Source organism: Meriones unguiculatus, chromosome 3 (genome assembly GCF_030254825.1).
Source record: "Meriones unguiculatus strain TT.TT164.6M chromosome 3, Bangor_MerUng_6.1, whole genome shotgun sequence".
Classification (NCBI taxonomy): domain Eukaryota; kingdom Metazoa; phylum Chordata; class Mammalia; order Rodentia; family Muridae; genus Meriones; species Meriones unguiculatus.
The window spans coordinates 84,243,953-84,265,358 of NC_083351.1; the positions used below are offsets into that span (position 1 = coordinate 84,243,953).

At 38.8% G+C, this 21,406-nt stretch overlaps 1 protein-coding gene across 3 annotated transcripts in view; it reads left to right on the forward strand.

Annotated features, from left to right (window-relative positions):
- The window catches only part of Utrn (utrophin), a 524,212-nt gene that overhangs the window by 221,292 nt on the left and 281,514 nt on the right, over positions 1–21,406 (forward strand). For all 3 annotated transcript variants that reach the window (XM_060380271.1, XM_060380270.1, XM_060380269.1), the window contains 4 exons: positions 3,128–3,260; positions 4,860–5,009; positions 9,200–9,275; positions 20,451–20,656. In XM_060380271.1, coding sequence (XP_060236254.1) covers positions 3,128–3,260; positions 4,860–5,009; positions 9,200–9,275; positions 20,451–20,656 — 565 coding nt within the window. The remainder of the gene's footprint in view (positions 1–3,127; positions 3,261–4,859; positions 5,010–9,199; positions 9,276–20,450; positions 20,657–21,406) is intronic.

Sequence of the window (21,406 nt, forward strand, 5' to 3'; positions counted from 1 at the left end):
ATATTTCATGTAAAGTATACATAATCTGATCTAATACCAGGTTATAAACCCTAGTGACATTTAAGACTTCCACTGTCCATATTTCTTATGACTGTTTTTAGGGTGTCTAGAAAATCTCACTGTTCCGTTTAGATGTCCTATGCATAAAACTTTCTTTGAGGCTGGGGTAATGGCTCAGTCAATAAAGTACCTGTCATGCAAGCATGGAGACCCTAACTTAAATCTCTGGCACCCAAGGGTAATGCTGTGATGGTCCTTGTTGCAAAGAGAGGTTTCTTTGAGGAGGGATCAGAATTAGCTTCTCTGGGGGAATAAGTATAAACATTTAAACTGTGCTTATGAATTGTGTTTATTTAGTTAAGTGGCAGTTGTAAGTTCATAGTCAAGATCCATGACTTTCCTAGCCTTCAGTAGTTGGCTAGGTTTCCATTTTGTTGAGTGGGCCTCAAGTCCAGTTAGAGAGCTGTTGGTTACACAAAGGTGTTGTGCCATTCTTGCATCTTAAGGGTTATTGTGCTGTGCTGGTCACCACAGCTCTTCTGATTACTGTTTCCCCTCTACAGAAGAAAGCTATAATGGCATACGGTCGCCTGAGGATTAAATGAGACAGTATTTGAAAATGTTTGTATTAACTTTTTATTGTGAGCATTTAAAATATCAGTTTCTTAAGTAGTTTCTCCTGAACTTATTCTCTCAGGATGTTACTGCTTTACATTGCCAATGGTCAATTAGTTTATTCAGTTTCATCAATATTCTCTAGTACTGGGCATTCACATGTCACAAAGAACTCAAACTGAGAAGATAAAGTTTAAAGGAGAAAGCAGTATGATTAAAGCAAACACCCACATGACACGGGCAGGAGTGGCTATGGAATTTGGTATGAACAAAGAAGGATCCTGCAGCTGAGTTTTGAGTCCTTTATAACCATTTTCCAAAACTTCTTTGTAGGGTGAGCCTTTGCAGCAGCTTGCTTTGTGCTGCACTAACACATAACCCAGATACTTAGAAAGGGAGAGTGCTTATTGTGGGCCACAGTTTTACAGGTGTCAGTCTGCGAGTGGTAGCCCCACTGCTTTGGCTTTGCTGTGGGACATCATGGTAGGGGTGCCTGGTACAGCAGATGGCTTGCTCTACCTTCTGGGGCCTTCTGGAGGATTTCAGATTAAACTATGGTAACCCTCTTGAGAAAACATGTTGAACTGGGGGGTGTGAATACCACAGCCGTGGCAGTGTGAGAGATGTGCAGGGGAGGAGACAGAAAGAAGGACTCAGTGTGGCAAAGGGAGGTACTTCTGAACTTATGAGCCATGTTCATGAAATTGCATGGACCAGCCTCTGACCATTTAGTTTTCTCTGGGAAAACATACCTGCCACTGTCAAGATAGTAACAACTGCTCCATACACAACCCTCGATTTTCCAGCAGGCTCATCTGTGGAGTGTGCTGGCCATTCCGCCCCAAGTGGCAAGATGACTTCAACACGTTTTACTCAGGTTTTGGAAGTGAAAGGAATAATGAAGCTCTTTCTCAGCTTCCTATGTTTTCCCTAAAGCAATATTTGTTTGCACAAATTCATTGAACTTTGCTTCTGTTCTCTAACCTGTTTGTATTGGGACCACTTTGGAACTCCTAGAGGTTCAGAGTCACTGAGAATTACCACACTGTTCAGCTTGTTTTTTTGTTTTTGTTTTGTATTGAGTGCTTGCAGGTAAATTTGGACAGTTTTATTTTTGGTGCTATTCCTCAATAAACAATTCTTATCCAGTGTTTGACCAGAAATTTAGAATTTGTTCCTGCTCTTAGACAAAACAAAGTATACATTATATTAGCTAGTTTATAGATGAAAATTTTGGTTGACTCAAGTTCGTCTTATTAAAACTTCTTGATAATCCTTTTTATAGTTTTAGTTTTACACCATGAAATTAGTCATGATTATGAAACACTGGCAATTTAATTTTCAATGTTTCTGAAACTAAAGGACTATACAAGTATTTTGTGTTTCTGAAGTTGTTTGGTTAAATTTTTTATGTATTTTATTTGTGATTTCAACCACTCATCATTAGTACCTCATTTGTTTTTTTTTTCTTGAAGTTTCATTTTCTTTTTTTAAAAAATAAGTTATATTTTCAAGCAATTTTCATAGATTTAAAAAGTATTAAAATAGTATTAAGTATTATACCTTTCTAATATGACTGCTATTCTTATGTAATATTAATATATAATATTATAATATATGTAATATATTACATAAACATTTTGTTGGATATATTGTATCATTTTATGCTTTTTATGGTAAAAAAAAAAATAAAAGGTAGCATGAAAATGTGAATTCCCATTAGGGATGGCATGGTGTAATTCATTTAAAATGGTGTACTCAGTTTTCAATCAGCATCTGATTGCAGTGGCTCAAATATAATGATTCCACTAAGATTTGACATCTTTCAAAGTCTTTTTTTAAAAAAAATCTACAATCTTCTCTGTCATCTGGGTTCTGAGTATATTTCGCCTTCTGACAGATGGCTGGTATCCCTAGATGTTATTAAAAAGATCCAAGTGTAGTGTTCCGGTTTCATGTTCATCTCACTGTTTCACTTGCACCCTTTAGACCTTGGGTGGATTTTCCCTTGAGCCTCTTTTTATAATGGGACATCCTGTGTATGTATTTTACTTATCTTAAAGAACTAATCAAGCATATGTATGTATATTTCTCTAATACTTGTAGATTACAATTCTCAGTACTTTCCTCATTTATATTTTTCCTCATAGAATAGACTAATACCTGCCACTGTAGATGAATAAAATAAAAAAAGGATATATTTCAGTCTCCATGGAGAACTCAGAGATAATTATACATTTTTCCTTATTAATTTGCCATTAATTTTTTATGATGAGAAGATAAAGTTTTTTCAGTTTGTCTACATTTAATTAAGGAAAAAATCCTTTTAGTTTCATATGTTTAGTGTGGTAGTCTGTATACATGACTGTTAATATTAATTTAAAAATACATATATAATAAATTATTAAAAGTTATTTCTGTTGGGGTTATGGGGTGAGGATTGCTAAAACAAATATATACTGTTTTGCTGATTTAATTATCTGTTACTGTTTTTCCCACTATGTTCCCTTAGGCTAACAGGAGAAAGTAAGCAGGCGCTGGCGTACAGGAGACGGCTTGATGAGCTTGTCTGCTGGCTAACAGAAGTGGAGAGTGCTGTGCAGAGATCAGCTGCTGACCTGGAGGAAAGCCCACGGCAGTTAGCTGTAAGGACTTTGTCTCTAGATTCTGATGCAGGATCATCTCACTTAGGTATAAGTTAGTTCTAGCTGAAGTGGAGCGGAAAGCGAAACTTTGTCCTTTATGCTAAGTGTGGAGAATTTGAAAGATGATTTAAAAAAAAAAAAACAACAAATTAAGCATTAACAAATTAAGCCATCATTTTGGTCCTGCAGAGATTGAGCAAAAGATGAGTAACCCTGGCCTTGATATTAGGTTAAAAGACTTAAATTGTTTTAAAGTGACTTGGAATACAATATAGCCATGAAGCATAACCTTTAACTTTTAGATTTGGAAGTTAATTGCTGATTATTTTTTTATCATAGTGACTTCTACAAGAAAATTCTGAATGTTGTGCAATTAACTCATTACGGCTTGAAGTAGGCTTAGTAGTACAGTTCAACAATCATACTTTTCTTTTATTGATTTGTACCCAACAGAAGTTTGTAATAATTGTACATCTGCACATGTGCACACTCGCACCTATACACACACACACACACACACACACTTTATAATCATGACTAATTTCATGCTCTAAAACTAAAGTATAAAAGAAACTAATATTATCAAGTAATTTCAATAAGACGAATTTGAATCATCCTAAATTTTCATGTATAAACCAGCTATTATAATGTATACCTTGTTATCCCTAAGAGTAGGAACAATTCTAAATTCCTGGCCAAACACTGGATAAGAATTGACTGTTAAGGAATAGCACTAAAAATAGTAAAACCGTGCAAATATTTACCTGCAGGCCCTCAATACAAAACCAAGCTGAACAGCGTGGTAATTCTCAGTGACTCTGAACTTCTAGGAGTTCCAGAATGGCCCAGTACAAATAGGTTAGAGAACAGAAGCGAAGTTCAATGAATTTGGCTTTAGTGAAAACACAAGAAGCTTAAAAAGAGCTTCACTATTCCTTTCACTTCCAAAACCTGAAGTCATCTTGCCACTTGGGGAGGAATGGCCAGCACACTCCACACATGCCCTCGCTGGAAAATTGAGGGTTGTATAAGGAGCAGTTGTTACTGTCTTGCCAGTGGCAGGTATGTTTTCCCCAAGAAAACCCAACAGTCAGAGTATTGCAGGAGCGGATTGTGGGGCAGGTGATCCTGGAGAAGGGTGTGAGGAAATGAGTGAGAGTAAGAGAGCATGTGCTGGACCTGGGGAGATGGCCCATCTGGTCAGAGCACTAACTGCTCTTGCAGAGGACCTGAATTTGATTCCCCGCACCCATGACAGGCAGGCAGCTTGCAACTGCCTGTAACTACAGCTCCAAGGGATCCGTGCCCTGTTTTAGACTCTGCACTCACATGTACATACCCATTCACCCACATATACATTCGGTTAAAAATAATAAAAGGGAATGTGTGTTTGTGCATGCATATACACAAGCATGCACATGAGTGTATGTTCCTATTCTGTTGGTGAGAGTCTGTTAACAATTTTGGTAAGCTTACTTTCCATTTAAGGAGCCTGGATCTCAAATTTATAAGGCTGTTTTTCCCAGGAGAGTTCTAGTATACGTCATAACCTTCCCTTACATTCTTCTAACTTCGCCCGTCTTCTGATGATGCTTTCAGGACTTAGCCCAAGAGATGGACGTTCAAGCTGAAAACCTTAAGTGGCTGAACAGAGCCGAGCTGGAAATGCTTTCAGACAAAAATCTGAGTTTGCATGAAAGAGATAAACTTTCGGAAACTTTGAGAAATGTAAATGCAACGTGGAGCAAGGTGTGTATGTGGGAATCATGTAGCATGTTTCTCACGCCTGTTGATTTTACCCTTACACTTGCTGTGTGTGTGTGTGTGTGTGTGTGTGAGAGAGAGAGAGAGAGAGAGAGAGAGAGGAGAGAGAGGAGAGATAAAGAGACAGAGAGTCAGAGAGGCAGAGAGGTGTGTATGTGGGAATCATGTAGCATGTTTCTCACGCCTGTTGATTTTACCCTTACACTTGCTGTGAGAGAGAGAGAGAGAGAGAGAGAGGCAGAGAGGAGAGAGAGAGAGAGGCAGAGAGGAGAGAGAGAGGAGAGATAAAGAGACAGAGAGTCAGAGAGGTGTGTATGTGGGAATCATGTAGCATGTTTCTCACACCTGTTGATTTTTACCCTTATACTTGCTGTGAGAGAGAGAGAGAGAGAGAGAGAGAGAGAGAGAGAGGAGAGAGAGAGGCAGAGAGGAGAGAGAGAGAGGAGAGATAAAGAGACAGAGAGTCAGAGAGGCAGAGAGGCAGAGAATGTACCAGAGGTAAAGGAACAACTTTTGGGAGTTGGTTTTCTTCTCCCACTGTGGGTTCCAGGGATCAGGTTGTCAGGCAGAGTGGCAAGCACCTTTACCAGTTAGGCCACCTTGCTGACCCATATTTATTGATTTTATGATTAAAGAATTGTTCTCTTGCTGCAGCTTTAAGTGTGTGGATACAGGTTCAGTGTACATGTGCTTATTCCGCTCTTTACAATGATATATATATATATATATATATATATAGATCACCCATTATCACATGTATTCTTAAAGTATGATTTTTATTTCACATGGGATTCTTTGTTCTAAGGGATGTATGTATTATGGAACAGACCAAGTTATGAATGTTTACTGGAATTTGGCAATAAAATGCCAGTAATTATATTCTGAAAATGAAGACCTTAATATAGCTTTTTGATGTCGAACATGAGTTTCCAGTGAATGTTTATTTTGAGTGATTTTGTTCCTTCAGTATTTATTATTAGTATTTAGTATTTATTATTAGGTTCCAGTGGAATTTAGTGACATCTGACAAAAAATAAACTAAGATGGGAGTTATGTTCCTTACATAATTACTTTGTTTTTCAGTAGAATGGTTAAAGGCAGATGAGCTCATAGGATTCTTTCTAGTTTGTCTGGGTACCCTCTGGGTCCATGTCTGTGATCTATGGGAGACATGGAATGGATGTGTCCTGTCCTTGACTGTCAGTCACTTTACTCTCCTTTCAATTCTATCAAGCTGAAGTCATAGTGAATGTGCTGTTACCCTTCTCTGGCCCTGACATTTGACATTTGGGAGGCTTAGGCAGGAGAAGGATCTGTTCAAAGCCAGCCTGGGCTACAGAGTGAGATCCTATCTCAAACAGAAGAGAATAAGAATGAAGAGGGGCTTGAGAGACAGCTCAGTGGTTAAGAGCATCAACTGTTCTTTCAGAGGACCTGGGTTCAATTCCCAGAACCCACATGGCAGCTCACAACTGCCTGTAACTACTGTTTCGGAGTTCTAACACTCTCATACAAACATACATGTAGGCAAAAACCAATATAAGTAGATAAATTATGAAAAAAAGAAAAGGATAAAGTAGAAGAAAAGAGATGAAGAAGGAAGTAGTAATATCCTGTATTTAATAAACTTAAAATCTAATTTGCTTTCTAGATCCAGCCTTTGTGGTTATGAATTATTGCCTAAGGGGTCACTTAGTGATCTGTATCTCTGCCCTGGCCCTTTCCTCTGTACTCTACACTTGTATGTTCAATGTTCTGTCCACTGTCTCTGCTTGGGTAGCTAATAGACATCTTAAAATTTACAAAATTGAACTTCTGACTTTGACCATTCCCTTGGGCCTTACTGTATGCCTCATTCTTCAGTTAATGGCATATACGTTTCTATTAGTGCCTAACCCAGAAATCCTGAGTCATTACCATGGCACATAAAATATATATGTGAATTATAACTCAATAAAAAGACAACTTTTCCGTTTCTTATACACTCAGATACCCCACCACATATCAACACAAATGCACGTGCACGCGCGCACACACACACACACTTCTTCCATGTCACTGTCATTGGCTTCTTTCATGCACTTGATGGTTGGTTTGGAGGATAGGTGGGCAGCTACAGATGAGAAGAAAGTGAGGGCAACATTTTGCTGTGTAGATGTTGGTTGGCCGTGAATGTTTCTACATGATTGCTTCAGCTTTTTTAACATTGGGGAAAAAAAGCATAAATTAGACTACATTTTACTACTTTGTGTTATCACTGGCTTGTCCCAAGCCCCCATCATCTCTAGGGAAGCCCTCCTCTGTGGTCTCTTCTGGCCCCCATTCTTAGCTCTTAGCAGAGCAGCCCAAGCTTTGTTAAGATGTGAATAAGATCCAGTGACTCCTTTAAACAATGTCCACCAATGATTTTCTGTCTTACTGACAGTAAAAGCCAATTGTCTTCACTGTGATTTATAAGGCCTCTTGCAGGGCAGGCTGCCTTGCTGCTATCTCTGACTCTATCACATGCTCTCTCTCCTGTTCCCCTCTCCAGACATATTGGCTCCAGTGTCACTTGCCAAATCCACTTGTATATACTCAGCCAGAGTATACATTTTTATTGAACACTAAGGGTGCTGGTTATATTGTAGAGAAAAAGGAATGACAGTCAGTTTGAGAGCACTGTGCTAGACACCATTGACTTTCCTATTTACTGCAGGAATTAAATTTTAACATAGATTTTGGTATTGTCCACTTTGGGTAATTATGACATTGAAGACAAAACAATGTTTATTGGGTGGGGAATCTTACCCATGGTACGAACTGCTACTTTGGAATATTTTATTCGTCCCATTCTTTTATACATTTAGAGGTTTTCATTATATCTGTGCTTCATGTAAGGCACCATTTTAAGAATGAGAAATATAGGAAAAGTGATACTGCTTATCATCTTGTAGGTTTGTTATGGGAAGACAGAGATTGGTAATTAAAAATTGGAAGCTAGGAACATGGGGACACTTAGAATACTTTAGAACAAGCAAGGAAGGCCTAGGGGAGAAGATTTTATCTAGACTAAGTTATAAAAGATTCGTAAATATTGTTTAGGTAAGGAATAGAGGAACAGGCTTTGTACAGGGGAAATACAGCAAGTAGATAATGTATAAAATGCACCTGTGTCCTAGACTAGACGTGTATATAGAATAGACTCCTGATAGATGTCTTCAGAGCCAGATCCTGGTGCACTGACCCTGTATGGTACTCTATGGAATTTGAGTGCCATCTTGGGAAGTATTTACTACTTTGAGGGAAATGGACAGCTATTGGTTGTTTTTAGACAGATTTCTATTTAAAAGATCCTATGCTCTTTAATTATCTCCCCCTGAGGGGGAAGCAGCCTTACCAGGCCACAGAAGAAGACACTGCAGCCACTCCTGATAAGACCTAATTGACTAGGATCAGAAGGAAGGAAAAGAAGTCCTCCCCTATCAGTGGACTTGGGGAGGGGCGTGCATGCAGAGGGTGGAGGAAGGGAGGGATTGGGACAGGAGGAGGAAGAAAACCACAGGGGGGATAAAAAGTGAATAAAGTGTAATTAATAAAGAAAAAAAAAAGATCCTATAGCTATATTTCAGGGTAGGATGGGACCATCCTAAGAATTTATACAAAAGGATCAGGTGGAGTCTTGAGAGAAACTTACAAAGGCACTTTCCGGGAAGATAGAGACCACAAATTGCAATTTGGATGTGTCTGAATATCTATTTGACAGAAAGCTGAACAGAAGCTATCTTATTGGTGAGGTGGGGTATCTTTGGCCTCTGAAAACTCCATATAGGAAATGAAGAGTAAAAAGGCCAGAGATTTATCCTGCATAGTTATGGCATTTGATGGATGGTGAAGGAAACTTTAAAAGGGGTAAAGAACGTCATACTCACATAGTATTTATAGGATTTGAATTTCGAGGGAGTGGACAGCTACAGTGGTGCAAGGGAGTTGGAGTTGAGGATTGGTTGGCATTCCTGAGCTTACTGTCAGTGAAGGTAAAGGCTCCAGTAAGAGTACAGAGGCAAACAAAGGTGGAGATGCAAGCTGAGGTGTTAACCAAAAGAAAATTGACTGAGCCATCATTTAGAAGAGCGTCTGTTTTTTGAGGATACAGTCATCTTCATTTTCTCTCTGTATTTGGCTTGATGCTCCAGATATGCAGAGAAGTGCCTAGCACACTGAAGACTCGTACGCGAGAGCCCTGCTCTGCCCCACAGATGAGGATTGCTGGTAAGATGCCCTTTAACATAGACTGATTTACCCTATGAATATCTTATCAGAAGATCTTAATGCAAACCATCACACAATTGCTGTTCATAATTCTGAATTCAGACTGTTTGGATGCTCAGCATGGGGAATCTATTGTTAATTTTGTGGCTGAAGAGATTTGTCATTCTTGAGTTAAGAGGTACCTGGCTGGCCATGGATCCTGCTGTAGGAAGGAGAGAGGCTAGTTAGAAATACTAAGCTAGTTTAATGGAGAGATGCAACTTTTCAAGCCATCAGGTAAAGCCTGCCATGGTACCCTGAGCATGGGATGGAATTTTGAAGGCTCCATCTTCCAGAAAACCATGCAATAGCAAATATTCCTCTAGAATATGGAGAATGTTGAGTGTTCTCATGATTCCTGATAATTTCTATCTATCTCTGTGCCAAGTAGATCATATAGCCACTGTCACTACTACCTTACAAACGCTCCTGAACTTCATGCTCTGCTTACCATCTGCAAGTCTTCAGCTGTGATTAACCCTGGCTACCCAGTTCTCTTCCAGCTGACACTGGGGATTTTCTTACTTTTGGTCACTGTCTTCCACATCTCTCTCACCTCTCCCTTCAAATTCCAGCTCCCACCTGCTGCCTCCTACCCAAGTCACCTTTTCTGTCTCTATCTCTTTTTCCTCTTCCTCCTTCTTTGAAGTAAAAAACAATGTGTATTTATTTCTTGATATTACAGGCAGGTTTGTTTATGAATCAGTGTGTATTCCATGTTACTTATTTTCCCTACCACCTTGCATCAGAAATTCCTATGGCCCAATTAGTTTACTTGATTCATTTCTGAAACACTTTAATTGACAATTTGCTGAATATATATATATATATATGTATATATATATAATTAATATATATAATTATATGTATAATTGATACTGACATATAATATATTCAATATGTATAATATATGTTTGATATTCAGTATACAGAGAGCTTCAATTCCATGACTATAAAGAAATGATTTGTTACACTGAGTACAGCTGCAGAAGTTTATTTTTTTTAAACATAATTATGGGGGGGGATCGAAGATGGTGGCGATCAGTCCGCATCATTTCTGAAATGCAGAGGATTTGAAACCCCGAAATTGGTGAGTGGAGGGGCAACTGAAATCGGAAAATCGACATTGTGGCTCCCTGAAGAAGGGGGAACAACAGAGGAGCAGAGAACTTTTTGATTCAGGTCAGGAGCCGACCACACGGCCAGTGGCACAGAACTTGCTGCCTGAGAACCGAGGCAGCAAAGGCGGGGATACTATCACCTCAGCCTCAACAGCCAGCATCACCGGCGTCCCAAACCTGAAATCCGTGGTATAATCCTGCTGGGTCCCATGCCTGTGAGCGGCCGGCCTTACCAACTCCACAGAGCCTGACTGTAGGAGCCGCTCAGTCCCTCAGGGGCTGTGCAGCCGCCAAAGTCCGTCGGACCTGCAAAACCGCCCAGGTGCACCAAGTGCCGAGCCATGGTAGTGGCTACACAAGACTTCCCAGCAGGCACCTAGACACCCCAGTTCTGCAGCCGCAACTGGATTCCTGGGTATAGTGCTGCAACACCACTGAGCTGTCTGAGTGCACATTTGGCTCAGCAGATCCAAACCTACCAGTAGAGAACAGGAGGAACCCCTGTGCATTATGACCTGCTAGAGAGTGAGTGTGCCCCCAAGTGCCTGCAGAGCCCCAGATCTAGGGTGCTTCTAAGCTAGCAGCCAGACATCAGAAATCTCCCACCCACACATCCACTGTGGGAAACAGAGGGTTTCTTGGGACAAGGAAGCCCTGGCCCTGTGGAGCTACCAGCAGAATTTAGGCAAATAACTCCTGGAGTTCAGTTAGAGACAATTACCAGTAGCCTGTAGGCCCCTGACATAATCAGGGAATTTGCAGATAGGATCATCTCCAGTGCTTTCGATAACTTCGGTGCCCACGCACCCTTCGGTAAACACAAGGCACCCCTCCCTCACACTGAAGGCATCTACATTCTCTAGCACCCTGTCCCACAAGGCAAAATTCCACGCACATGCACAGGCTTGCTTGCATTTTTCCTTCTGCGGCCACGGACTTTCCTCCCACAGGTACAGCTGAAGCACCAACACATGCTGAAATCATTGGACCTCTCTCATCTCCTTGAAGAATTCTCCAGATGCCAGAGAAAGATGGTACCAATCTGAACTGCAGAATCCAAGAAGAAAGAGTGAAGGTTACGGTTAAGCAAATAGCCAGAGGTAGACGAACGAACACACCCAACAAAAATCAGGAAATCATGGCTTCACCAGCAACTCCCAAAATCAATGGATACTCCAATTCATCGGAAACACAGGAGAATGACCTTAAAGATATGCTTATCCAGTTGTTAGAATCACATAAAGAGGAAACAAACAAATATCTCAGAGAAATAGCCAAGCAAATCCAGACAGTTAAAGAGGAAATGAACAAATCACTCAAAGAATTGACCTCCCACGTGGAGGCAAAGAGAGAGGAACTGAACAAAGTTCTCAAAAAAACACAGGCAAATATAGCCAAACAAATAGAGGCACAAGTAGAGGCAAAATTAGTGTATATAGAGAAGAAATGAACAAAAAAATAGAGGCCATCATACAGAGACAGGAAGCCACATTCAAACAGATGAAGGAAATGGTGTAAAACATAAAAGTAGAATTAGAATCAATAAAGAAAACACAAACAGAGAAAACCCTGGAGCTGGAGAACTTCTCATCAGAAACTATGAAAGCCAGAAGGGCCTGGGCAGAGGTCATGCAGACTTTAAGGGACCACAGATGTCATCCCAGACTACTATACCCAGCAAAACTTTGAATCAATGTAGATGGAGAAAACAAAATATTCTATCATAAAATTAAATTTAAACAATTTCCACACAGCAAACCAGCCCTACAGAAGATACTAGAAGGAAAACTCCAATTCAGCGAAAACAACTAGACCAAAGAAAACACGGGATACAGATAATGTCCCTACAAAAATTAAAAGAAAACAAGCAATGAATCACAGTATGACCACCAACTACCACAATAAAAGGAACTAACATTCATTGGTCACTATTGTCTATCAACATCAACAGACTCAACGCTCCAATAAAAAGACACAGATGAGCAGAATGGGTGTGGAAACAGGATCCAACAATCTGCTGCATCCAAGAAACACACCTATGCAATAGAGATAAACACTACCTCAGAGTAAAGGGCTGGAAAAATACTTTTCAAGCAAATGGGCCCAAAAAACAAGCCTAGGTAGCTATCCTAATATCTAATAAAATAGACTTTCAATCAAAATTAATCAGAAAAGATGAGGAGGGGCACTACGTTTTCATCAAAAGAAAAATCCACCAAGAAGGCATCACAATTGTGAACATCTATGCCCCTAATAAAAGAGCGCCTACATTCATAAATGAAACATTATTAAAACTTAAATTACACATAGATCCCAACACCTTAATAGTGGGAGACTTCAACACCCCACTTTCACCAAGGGACAGATCATCTAGACAGAAGTCAAATAGGGAAATAAAGCCACTTACAGAGGCCCTAATTCAAATTGACCTAATAGATATCTACAGAACTTTACACCCAAACTCAAATGACTAAACCTTCTTTACAGCCCCTCATCGAACCTTCTCCAAAATATACCATATAGTTGGTCACAAAGCAAGACTCAACAGATACAAGAAAATTGAAATAATCCCCTGTATTCTATTTGACCACCATGGACAAAATCTTGATCTCAACAACAATAGAAATAACATAAAGCCTACACGCATAGGGAAACTAAACAAATTGCTACTCAATGACAGCTGGGTTAAGGAAGAAATAAAGAAAGAAATTAAAGACTTCCTAGAATTCAATGAAAATGAAAGTACAACATACCCTAATTTGTGGGAAACAATGAAAGCAGTGCTCAGAGGAAAGTTCATAGCACTAAGTGCCTTCAAGAAGAAATTTGTAACATCTCATATAAGTAACATAATGGCCCAACTGAAAGCCCTAGAAAAAAAAAAGAAGCAGAAACACCCAAGAGGAACAGACAGCTGGAAATTCAAAATTGTGGCTGAAATCAATCAATTAGAAACAAATAAAACTATTTAAAGAATCATTGAAACCAAGAGCTAGGTTTTTGAGAAAGTCAAGATAGACAAACGCTTAGCCAAACTAACTAAAAGGCAGAGAGAAACTATCCAAATCAGTAAAATCAGAAATGAAAAGGGGGGCATAACTACAGACACCGAGGAAATCCAAACAATCATTAGGTCTTACAACAAAAGCCTATATGCCATAAAATTTGAAAATCTAAAAGAAATGGACCATTTTCTAGATAGAGTCCCTCTACCAAAATAAAGTCAAGATCAGGTAGAAAGATTGAATATCACTATATCCCCCAACGAAATTGAAACAGTCATTAACAGTCTTCCTTCCAAAAAAAAAAGCCTCGGGCCAGGTGGTTTCAGCACAGAATTCTACCAGACCTTCAAAGAAGTACTAATTCCAATTCTCTTCAAACTATTCCACAAAATAGAAACAGAAGGAACTTTACCAAACTCATTCTATGAAGCCACAGTCACCCTGATACCTAAACCACACAAAGCCCCAACAAAAAAAAAGAGACCTTCCAACCTATCTCTCTTATGAACGTTGATGCAAAAATACTCAGTATAATACTTGCAAACTGAATCCAAGAATACATCAAAGATATCATCCACCACGACCAAGTAGGCTTCATCCCAGACATGCAGGGGTGGTTCAATATATGGAAATCCATCAGTGCAATCCACCATATAAACAAACTGAAGGAGAAAAACCACATGATCATCTTCTTAGATGCTGAAAAAGCATTTGACAAAGTCCAACATCCATTCATGTTTAAAGTCTTGGAGAGATCAGGGATACAAGGCACATATCTGAACATAGTAAAGGCAATATACAGCAAGCCTATAGCCAACATCAAACTCAATGGAGAGAAACTTAAATCATTCCCACTGAAATCAGGAACAATGCAAGGCTGCTCACTCTCTCCATATCTCTTCAACATTGTTCTTGAAGTCCTTGCTAGAGCAATAAGACAATTGAAGGAGATCAAGGGGATACAAATTGGAAAGGAAGAAGTCAAAGTATCACTATTTGCAGGTGATATGATAGTATACCTGAGTGACCCCAAAAGTTCTACCAGGGAACTCCTACAGCTGATTAACACCTTCAGCAAAGTGGCTGGATACAAAATTAACTAAAAAAAAAAAAAATCAGTAGCCCTCCTGTATACAAAAGACAAAAGGGCCGAGAAAGAAATCAGGGAAACAATACCCTTGACAATAGCTACAAATAACATAAAGTACCTTGGGGTGTCTTTAACCAAGCAGGTGAAAGATCCGTTTGAAAAACTTGAAGTCTCTGAAGAAAGAAATTTAAGAAGTTACCAGAAAATGGATCGTTAGGATTAAAATTGTGAAAATGGCCATCCTGCCAAAAGCAATCTACACATTCAGTGCAATTCTTATCAGAATACCAAGACAATTCTTTACATACCTTGAAAGAAAAATTCTCAACTTCATATGGAGAAACAAAAACCCAGAATTTCCAAAACGATCCTCTACAACAACAGCTATCTCCATTCCTGATCTTAAGCTGTACTACAGAGCAATAGTAATAAAAACGGCATGGTATTGGCATAGAAGTAAAAAGGTGGATCAATGGAATAGAAACCCCAGAAAGAAACCCAGACACCTATGAATACTTGATTTTTGACAAAGAAGCCAAAACCATTCAATGGAAAAAAAGACAGCATCTTCAACAAATGGTGCTGGTCCAACTGGATGTCTATATGCAGAAAAATGAAAATAGATCCATATTCATCACCCTGCACAAAACTAAAGTCCAAGTGGATCGAAGACCTCAACATAATACCAGATACACTGGTATTATGAAAAAAAAAAAAAAGTGGGGAAGAGCCTGGATCTCATTTGCATGGAGACAGCTTCCTGAACAGAACACCAATAGCACAGGCTCTAAGAGCAACAATCGATAAATGGGACCTCATGAAACTGAAAACCTTCTGTAAAGCAAAGGACACTGTCATCAGAACAAAACGACAGCCTACAGACTAGGAAAGGATCTTCACCAACCCTATATCAGACAGAGGCCTGATATCCAGAATATATAAAGAACTAAAGAAATTAAAAAAGCAGTAAATCAAGCAATCTAATTAAAAAATGGGGTACGGAGCTAAACAGAGAATTCTCTGTAGAGGAATATAGAATGGCAGAGAAACACCTAAGGAGATGCTCAACGTCCTTAGCTATCAGGGAAATGCAAATCAAAACGACCCTGAGATTTTACCTTACACCCATCAGAATGGCAAAGGTTAAAAACTCAAATGACAACACATGCTGAAGTGGTTGTGGAGAATTAGGAACCTTCCTCCATTGCTGGTGGGAATGTAAACTTGTACAACCACTTTGGAAATCAATCTGTGGCTTTCTTAGACAATTAGGAATAGTGTTTCCAGAAGATCCAGCTATACCACTCCTAGGCATATATCCAAAAGAAGCTCCAGTACACAACAAGGACATTTGCTTGACCATGTTTGTAGCAGCTTCATTCATAATAGCCAGAACTTGCAAACAACCCAGATGTTCCTCAGTTGAGGAATGGATACAGAAATCGTGGTACTTTTACCCAATGGAATACTACTCAGCAATTAAAAACAAGGAAATCATAAAATTTGCAGGCAAATGGTGGGATCTAGAAAAGATCATCCTGAATGAGGTATCCCAGAAGCATAAAGACACACTTGGTATATACTTACTTCTATAGACCTATAAGATAGGATAAACATACTAAAATATGTGCATCTAAAGAAAATAAACAAGAAAGAGGGCTTGGGATAAGATGATCACTGCTCACTTAGAAAGACAAATTGGATGGACATGGGAAGTAGGAGAAAAAAAGTGACAGGACAGAAGCCTACTGCAGAGGACCTCTGAAAGACTCTACCTAGCAGTGTATCAAAGCAGATGCTGAGACTCATAACTATAACTTTGGCAGAGTGCAGGGAATTATACAATAAAAAAGGAGTTAGTATGATTGGGAGAGGACAGGAGCTCCACAAGGACAAAATATATCAGGGCATGGGGGCCCTTTATGAGCCTGTTTCTTAAACCAAGGACCATAACCTAGAACCCCTGCTTGGATGTAGCCCATGGTAGCTCAGTAACCAAGTGGGTTACTCTCGTATGGGGAACAGGAACTATTTCTGACATAAACTCAATGATTGCCTCCTTTACTTCCTCATTCCCCCCATCCCCCAGGAAGAACGGTCTTTCTAGGCCACAGAGAAAGACATGGTAGCTAATCCTGAAGATGCTTGTTAAGCTAGGGTTAGATGGAAGGGGAGAAGGACCTCTCCTAGCAGTGGACTTGGAAAGGGGTAGCTAGTTGATGAGGGAGGAAGGGTGGGATTGGGAGAGAATGAAGGAGGGGGCTATGGCTGGATACAAAGTAAATAATCTGTGATTAATGTAAAAAATTAATAATAATAAAAAACTTCAGCACACAGTAATTTTTAATATTAAATTAACACAATTTAAATGTCAAAAACCCATAATTGTGATACAGGAGAATTGAAACATTGGATATATACTTAGATATTTAAAAGTATGACAGCAAAACCACTTTATGTAAGGTTTTCAGTTTGTTTTTTTGTAAGAAAATCATCCGTAGAACAGATATGAGACCTGAAGCCAATCTCCATATGACTTTCCTCCTACACAATATTTTTGCTGTAAAAAAATTCTGTATTTTTGAAAGTATGTGTCTGTATATGTGCAGATGAATACAGTTGCCTGAAGAGGCCAGATCCCCTGGAGTGGGTTAGTAGCACTTGTGAGTTATCCCCTGTATGCTGGGAGTGAACCTGAGTCCTCTGCAAGAGCAGTTGTGCTCTTAACTGCTGAGCCGTTTCTCCATCCTTTTCACAGTGTGGTAGTTATTCCAAAAAAACAATTTTCAACGTAAAATAAACTCTTTTAAAAATAAATAATTCAAGGACATTTAGTTCATAGACATTGTTATATAAGCCCCACTTCTATGTAGCTCGAAAATATTTTCGTAATTTTTAAGTTAGAGTCCTTGCTCCCTGAGTAGCTAGCTTCTCAAATTCTGTCCCACAACTCCTAGCCTCTGGTGTCCATCATGGTGTAGCCCATGTCTATGGATTGGTACATCTTGACTTTCTCATATAAATGGAATCACACTGTCTTTTTCATTTAGCATAAGAAATTTCAAAATTGTTGGCTATTAATATGTTTCAAAAGAATAGTAATTATTCTTTTATACTGTAGCAAAATATGGTTAATGTCAACTGAGGCAAGATGAAAATTAAGAAAGTGCCATTGTTCTATGTTTTCACAATTGAGTTTGTTTTCACAGAATACAACTAGATTCTCATTTATGCTTCTGGGTTTTGTCTGTATGATACTCTCACAGGAACATACCTGGGAGAGCATTTAAAGCAAATAACTCTAGTGATGATGATAGTGGTGGTGGTGATGGTGAGATTAATAGCATCTGGATATCTTGGCAGGGGCACAAGGAGGCCAGAGCTTGTCAGCTGTCGTTCTGCCAGGCTGTGACCTGCATATTTGTTGGTCTGTGACTGCAAAGTGTTTTGCTTTTATTGGTACTATTTCTGTTTTCATGTTGAACTACTTTTCTTGTTATCTTGTAGCTGGTTATCTGTTGCCTTTTCCAGAGCTTTGAAGAATAAAAGGGTTTTGGTCACAAATTAATTTCATGCCCTTAGCATTTGTCTTTTCTCTTAATCTTTCAGAGATTTATAAAATAAATGTCTCTGCTGCTTTTCTTGGAATTTTAGAATGTTAATGGTGTATTAACAGCTTTTCTCATGTTGTGTTCTGCTGTGGACTCATAAAGATATTATTTTACATTTTACTTCAGCTGAAAGTTTTTATACTTCGTTCCTCAGTCTTAGTGCAGCAAATTTATACATGAGGTCAGGTCCTAAGGCATCACTTCACGCTGGCTACCAGGCCTAGTGGACAGTGAATTCTTCAGTACCCATTTGCAGTGTTGACACCCCCCGAGGCCAGGTCTCTCTGCCCCCTGTGACCTGTGGTTCTTTCCTTCTGTTCTTCTGTTTGAATGCCTGAGTTTAGTATGTACGGATGCAGTTACCATTGGTCAAAGCTACAGCTAAAAAGTTGTCAGGGCATATCTCCTTACACAAATATTTCTTTTAAGTCTTATTTTTTGGGGGGAGGAGGCTTAAGGGGTCCCTTTATTATCACACAACTGGAAATTTACATCCATGATTTTGTCAAGCTGTATTCATATCAGTTGTGATTTTTGTTAGAATTGCACTGAATTTATCGTAGATTCCAGGTAGTTATTATCTTATCTACATATTATATTGAAACTATCAACGTCTTTTCATTAAAAAACAAAAACAAGGTGCTGGAGAGATGGTTTAGTGGCTAAGACTATTGGACTGCTTCTCGAGAATACCCAAGATTGATCCTCAGCACACACAAAGCAGTTCACAGTCATCTGTAACTCCATTTGTAACTTCATGGAGATCTGGTGACCTCTCTGGCCTCGTGGTGATCAGGCACACACATGATGCCTAGACATATATCAGGCAAAACACACATACAACTAACATAATTAAAAACTAAAACACCAGCCACAACACAAAGAGAAAAAAGACATTTGTCAAATCTTTGGAGAAGATAAGAATTTACTTTAAATCTTTTGGGAGAGTATTTGAGATCATTCTTCAGGTAACAGTGCTTGCTATGAAGGAGAGAACTGACTCCTGAAAGATAACCTCTGACCTCCACACACACAGACAATGATAGTAAATAAAGTGAAAGTCCTAGGAGGATAATTAATCCTCCTAAAGCTTTGTGAATTTGGTTTCCTTATGTTAAGATGTTTTTACCAATGACATAGACATTTCAAAACCAAAATACAACAACGAAAAAAACCTAGACGGTAGCATTGCTTTCATGCCTGAGACAAGGGGTTGTCTTTTTATCAAAATTGATAATGAAGTAGATTACAAGCAAACAAATAAACAAAAAATGAAAACAAAACCCATAGTTACTAAAAAATACCACATTTGGTTCAGAAGCATGAAAATATCTTTATTAGTATGAAATTCATTACAATAATGGAAACAGCTGTGTATTTGTGTGCACCAAGATGGAGCCCTGGTGATGTACATGCAGGAAGTTCAGCTAGTTGTTAGATATGTATATTCAGTTTGGCAAGGAGATTGAATACTTGCATTGAAAAATGTTATGTGATCCAATAATTCTACTTTGGAAAATCTCTGCGAAGTTGGAGATTGGAAATGTGGAAAACACTATACACAAAAAGATTTTCCTTTTAAGTTCTTTAATAAAAAATGGATTTCAGAAGAAATCTACATGTTCAGCTGAAGGAAAGGGTGTTGGAAAAGTCAGTGAATACATCTGTAGCTTTTTATATAGATTCTCACATTATGGTTAATGTGAATGAGCTAGGCAGTCCAGCTGTGGCAGCGCAGGCCTTTAATCCCAGAACTCAGGAGGCAGAGAAAGGTGGATCTCTATGACTTTGAGACCAGCCAGTCTACATAGGGAATTCCAGGCCAGCTAGGGTTATATTTTGAGACAATGTGTCTCAGAGGGGGAGGGTAGAGGGAAGAAGAGGGAGAGAGATGGAGAGACAGAAAGAGATAGAGAAAATAAAATATGAACATGCTATAAAGTTAAATGCAAAAGAACAGAAAGATTAAGAATAATTTGGTTTATAATTAAATAACATATCTTGAACCAACAAAATAATGCTTCTAATTTTATAATTTTTTGTATGTGTTTTATTTACCAACTTTTTTTGTTAGTGTTGATTGTATGTCCATTACTGATGGCCTAGAAGTTTGTGAGGCCTTGTTTTACTGGCTCTATTGCTATCAAATATATGTGGTTATTTCAAGCCATGACATTTCAATATGAAAAATAAAAACTTCTTAGAGAAACAAAGTTTTACTTAACTATACATATATGCATGCCATTGCTATATATCATAATCATTCCATCCTGTTGACTGTTTCCTTTTTGCTACATCTTCTGTTTCAGCTCATCCCAGTGTCCAAAAGGTGGTGCTAGTATCCTCTGCATCCGATGCTCCTTTGCATGCCCCAGAGATCTCAGTTCCTGCTGATCTGGATAAAACCATCACAGAACTGGCCGACTGGCTGGTATTGATCGACCAAATGCTGAAGTCCAACATTGTCACAGTGGGGAATGTGGAAGAGATCAATAAGACAGTTTCTCGGATGAAAGTAGGTGCAGAATGTAAAAGCTATCCAGGACTACACCCTCACCTTGGCTCTCATTTGTTTATCCTTAGTTCTGAGAAAATAAGCTTTTTAAAATATTGCTAATCTGCCAGGCAGCATCCAGGGCTGGCTCTGAAGAGTAGCACTTTTCTTCTGTCAGCTCAGGTTGATCAAATAGAACTAAGGACTCAGTGTAACACCCTGGCATTGATACCATGAAGCTGGACCTAGTGTAACTGTGAGCTACTTTTCCATTTAATGTGAATGCAATATAGAGCAATTTCTGAAAGTATGAAACAGTATGTTTTCATTTTAGATTTCATAAGGAGTTCATTTTATTTCTGACCTTAGAAAAGAATGTCTTTGGGCTGGAGAGATGGCTCAGAAGTTAAGAACACTGGCTGTTTTTCCAAAGGTCCTGAGTTTAATTCCCAGCAACCACATGGTAGCTCACAACCACCAGCAGTGAGATATGGTCCCTCTTCTGGCATGCAGGCAGAACATTGTATAAATAATAAATAAATAAATATTTTAAAAAACCAAAATGGATGTCTTCTAATGATATATGTATTTTTTTCTCTTAATGAACATAAACATATTTTATGTTTTACTGAACATATAATTTTCCAAGTAGGAACTTGGAAAATTCTTTTCCCCCATTTAGTATATGCTAGGCTTTAGGTTATCTATTATAGAATGATACCGAAAAGAATATTCTATATAGAAATGCATAATAAAATAATAGCTATTGTC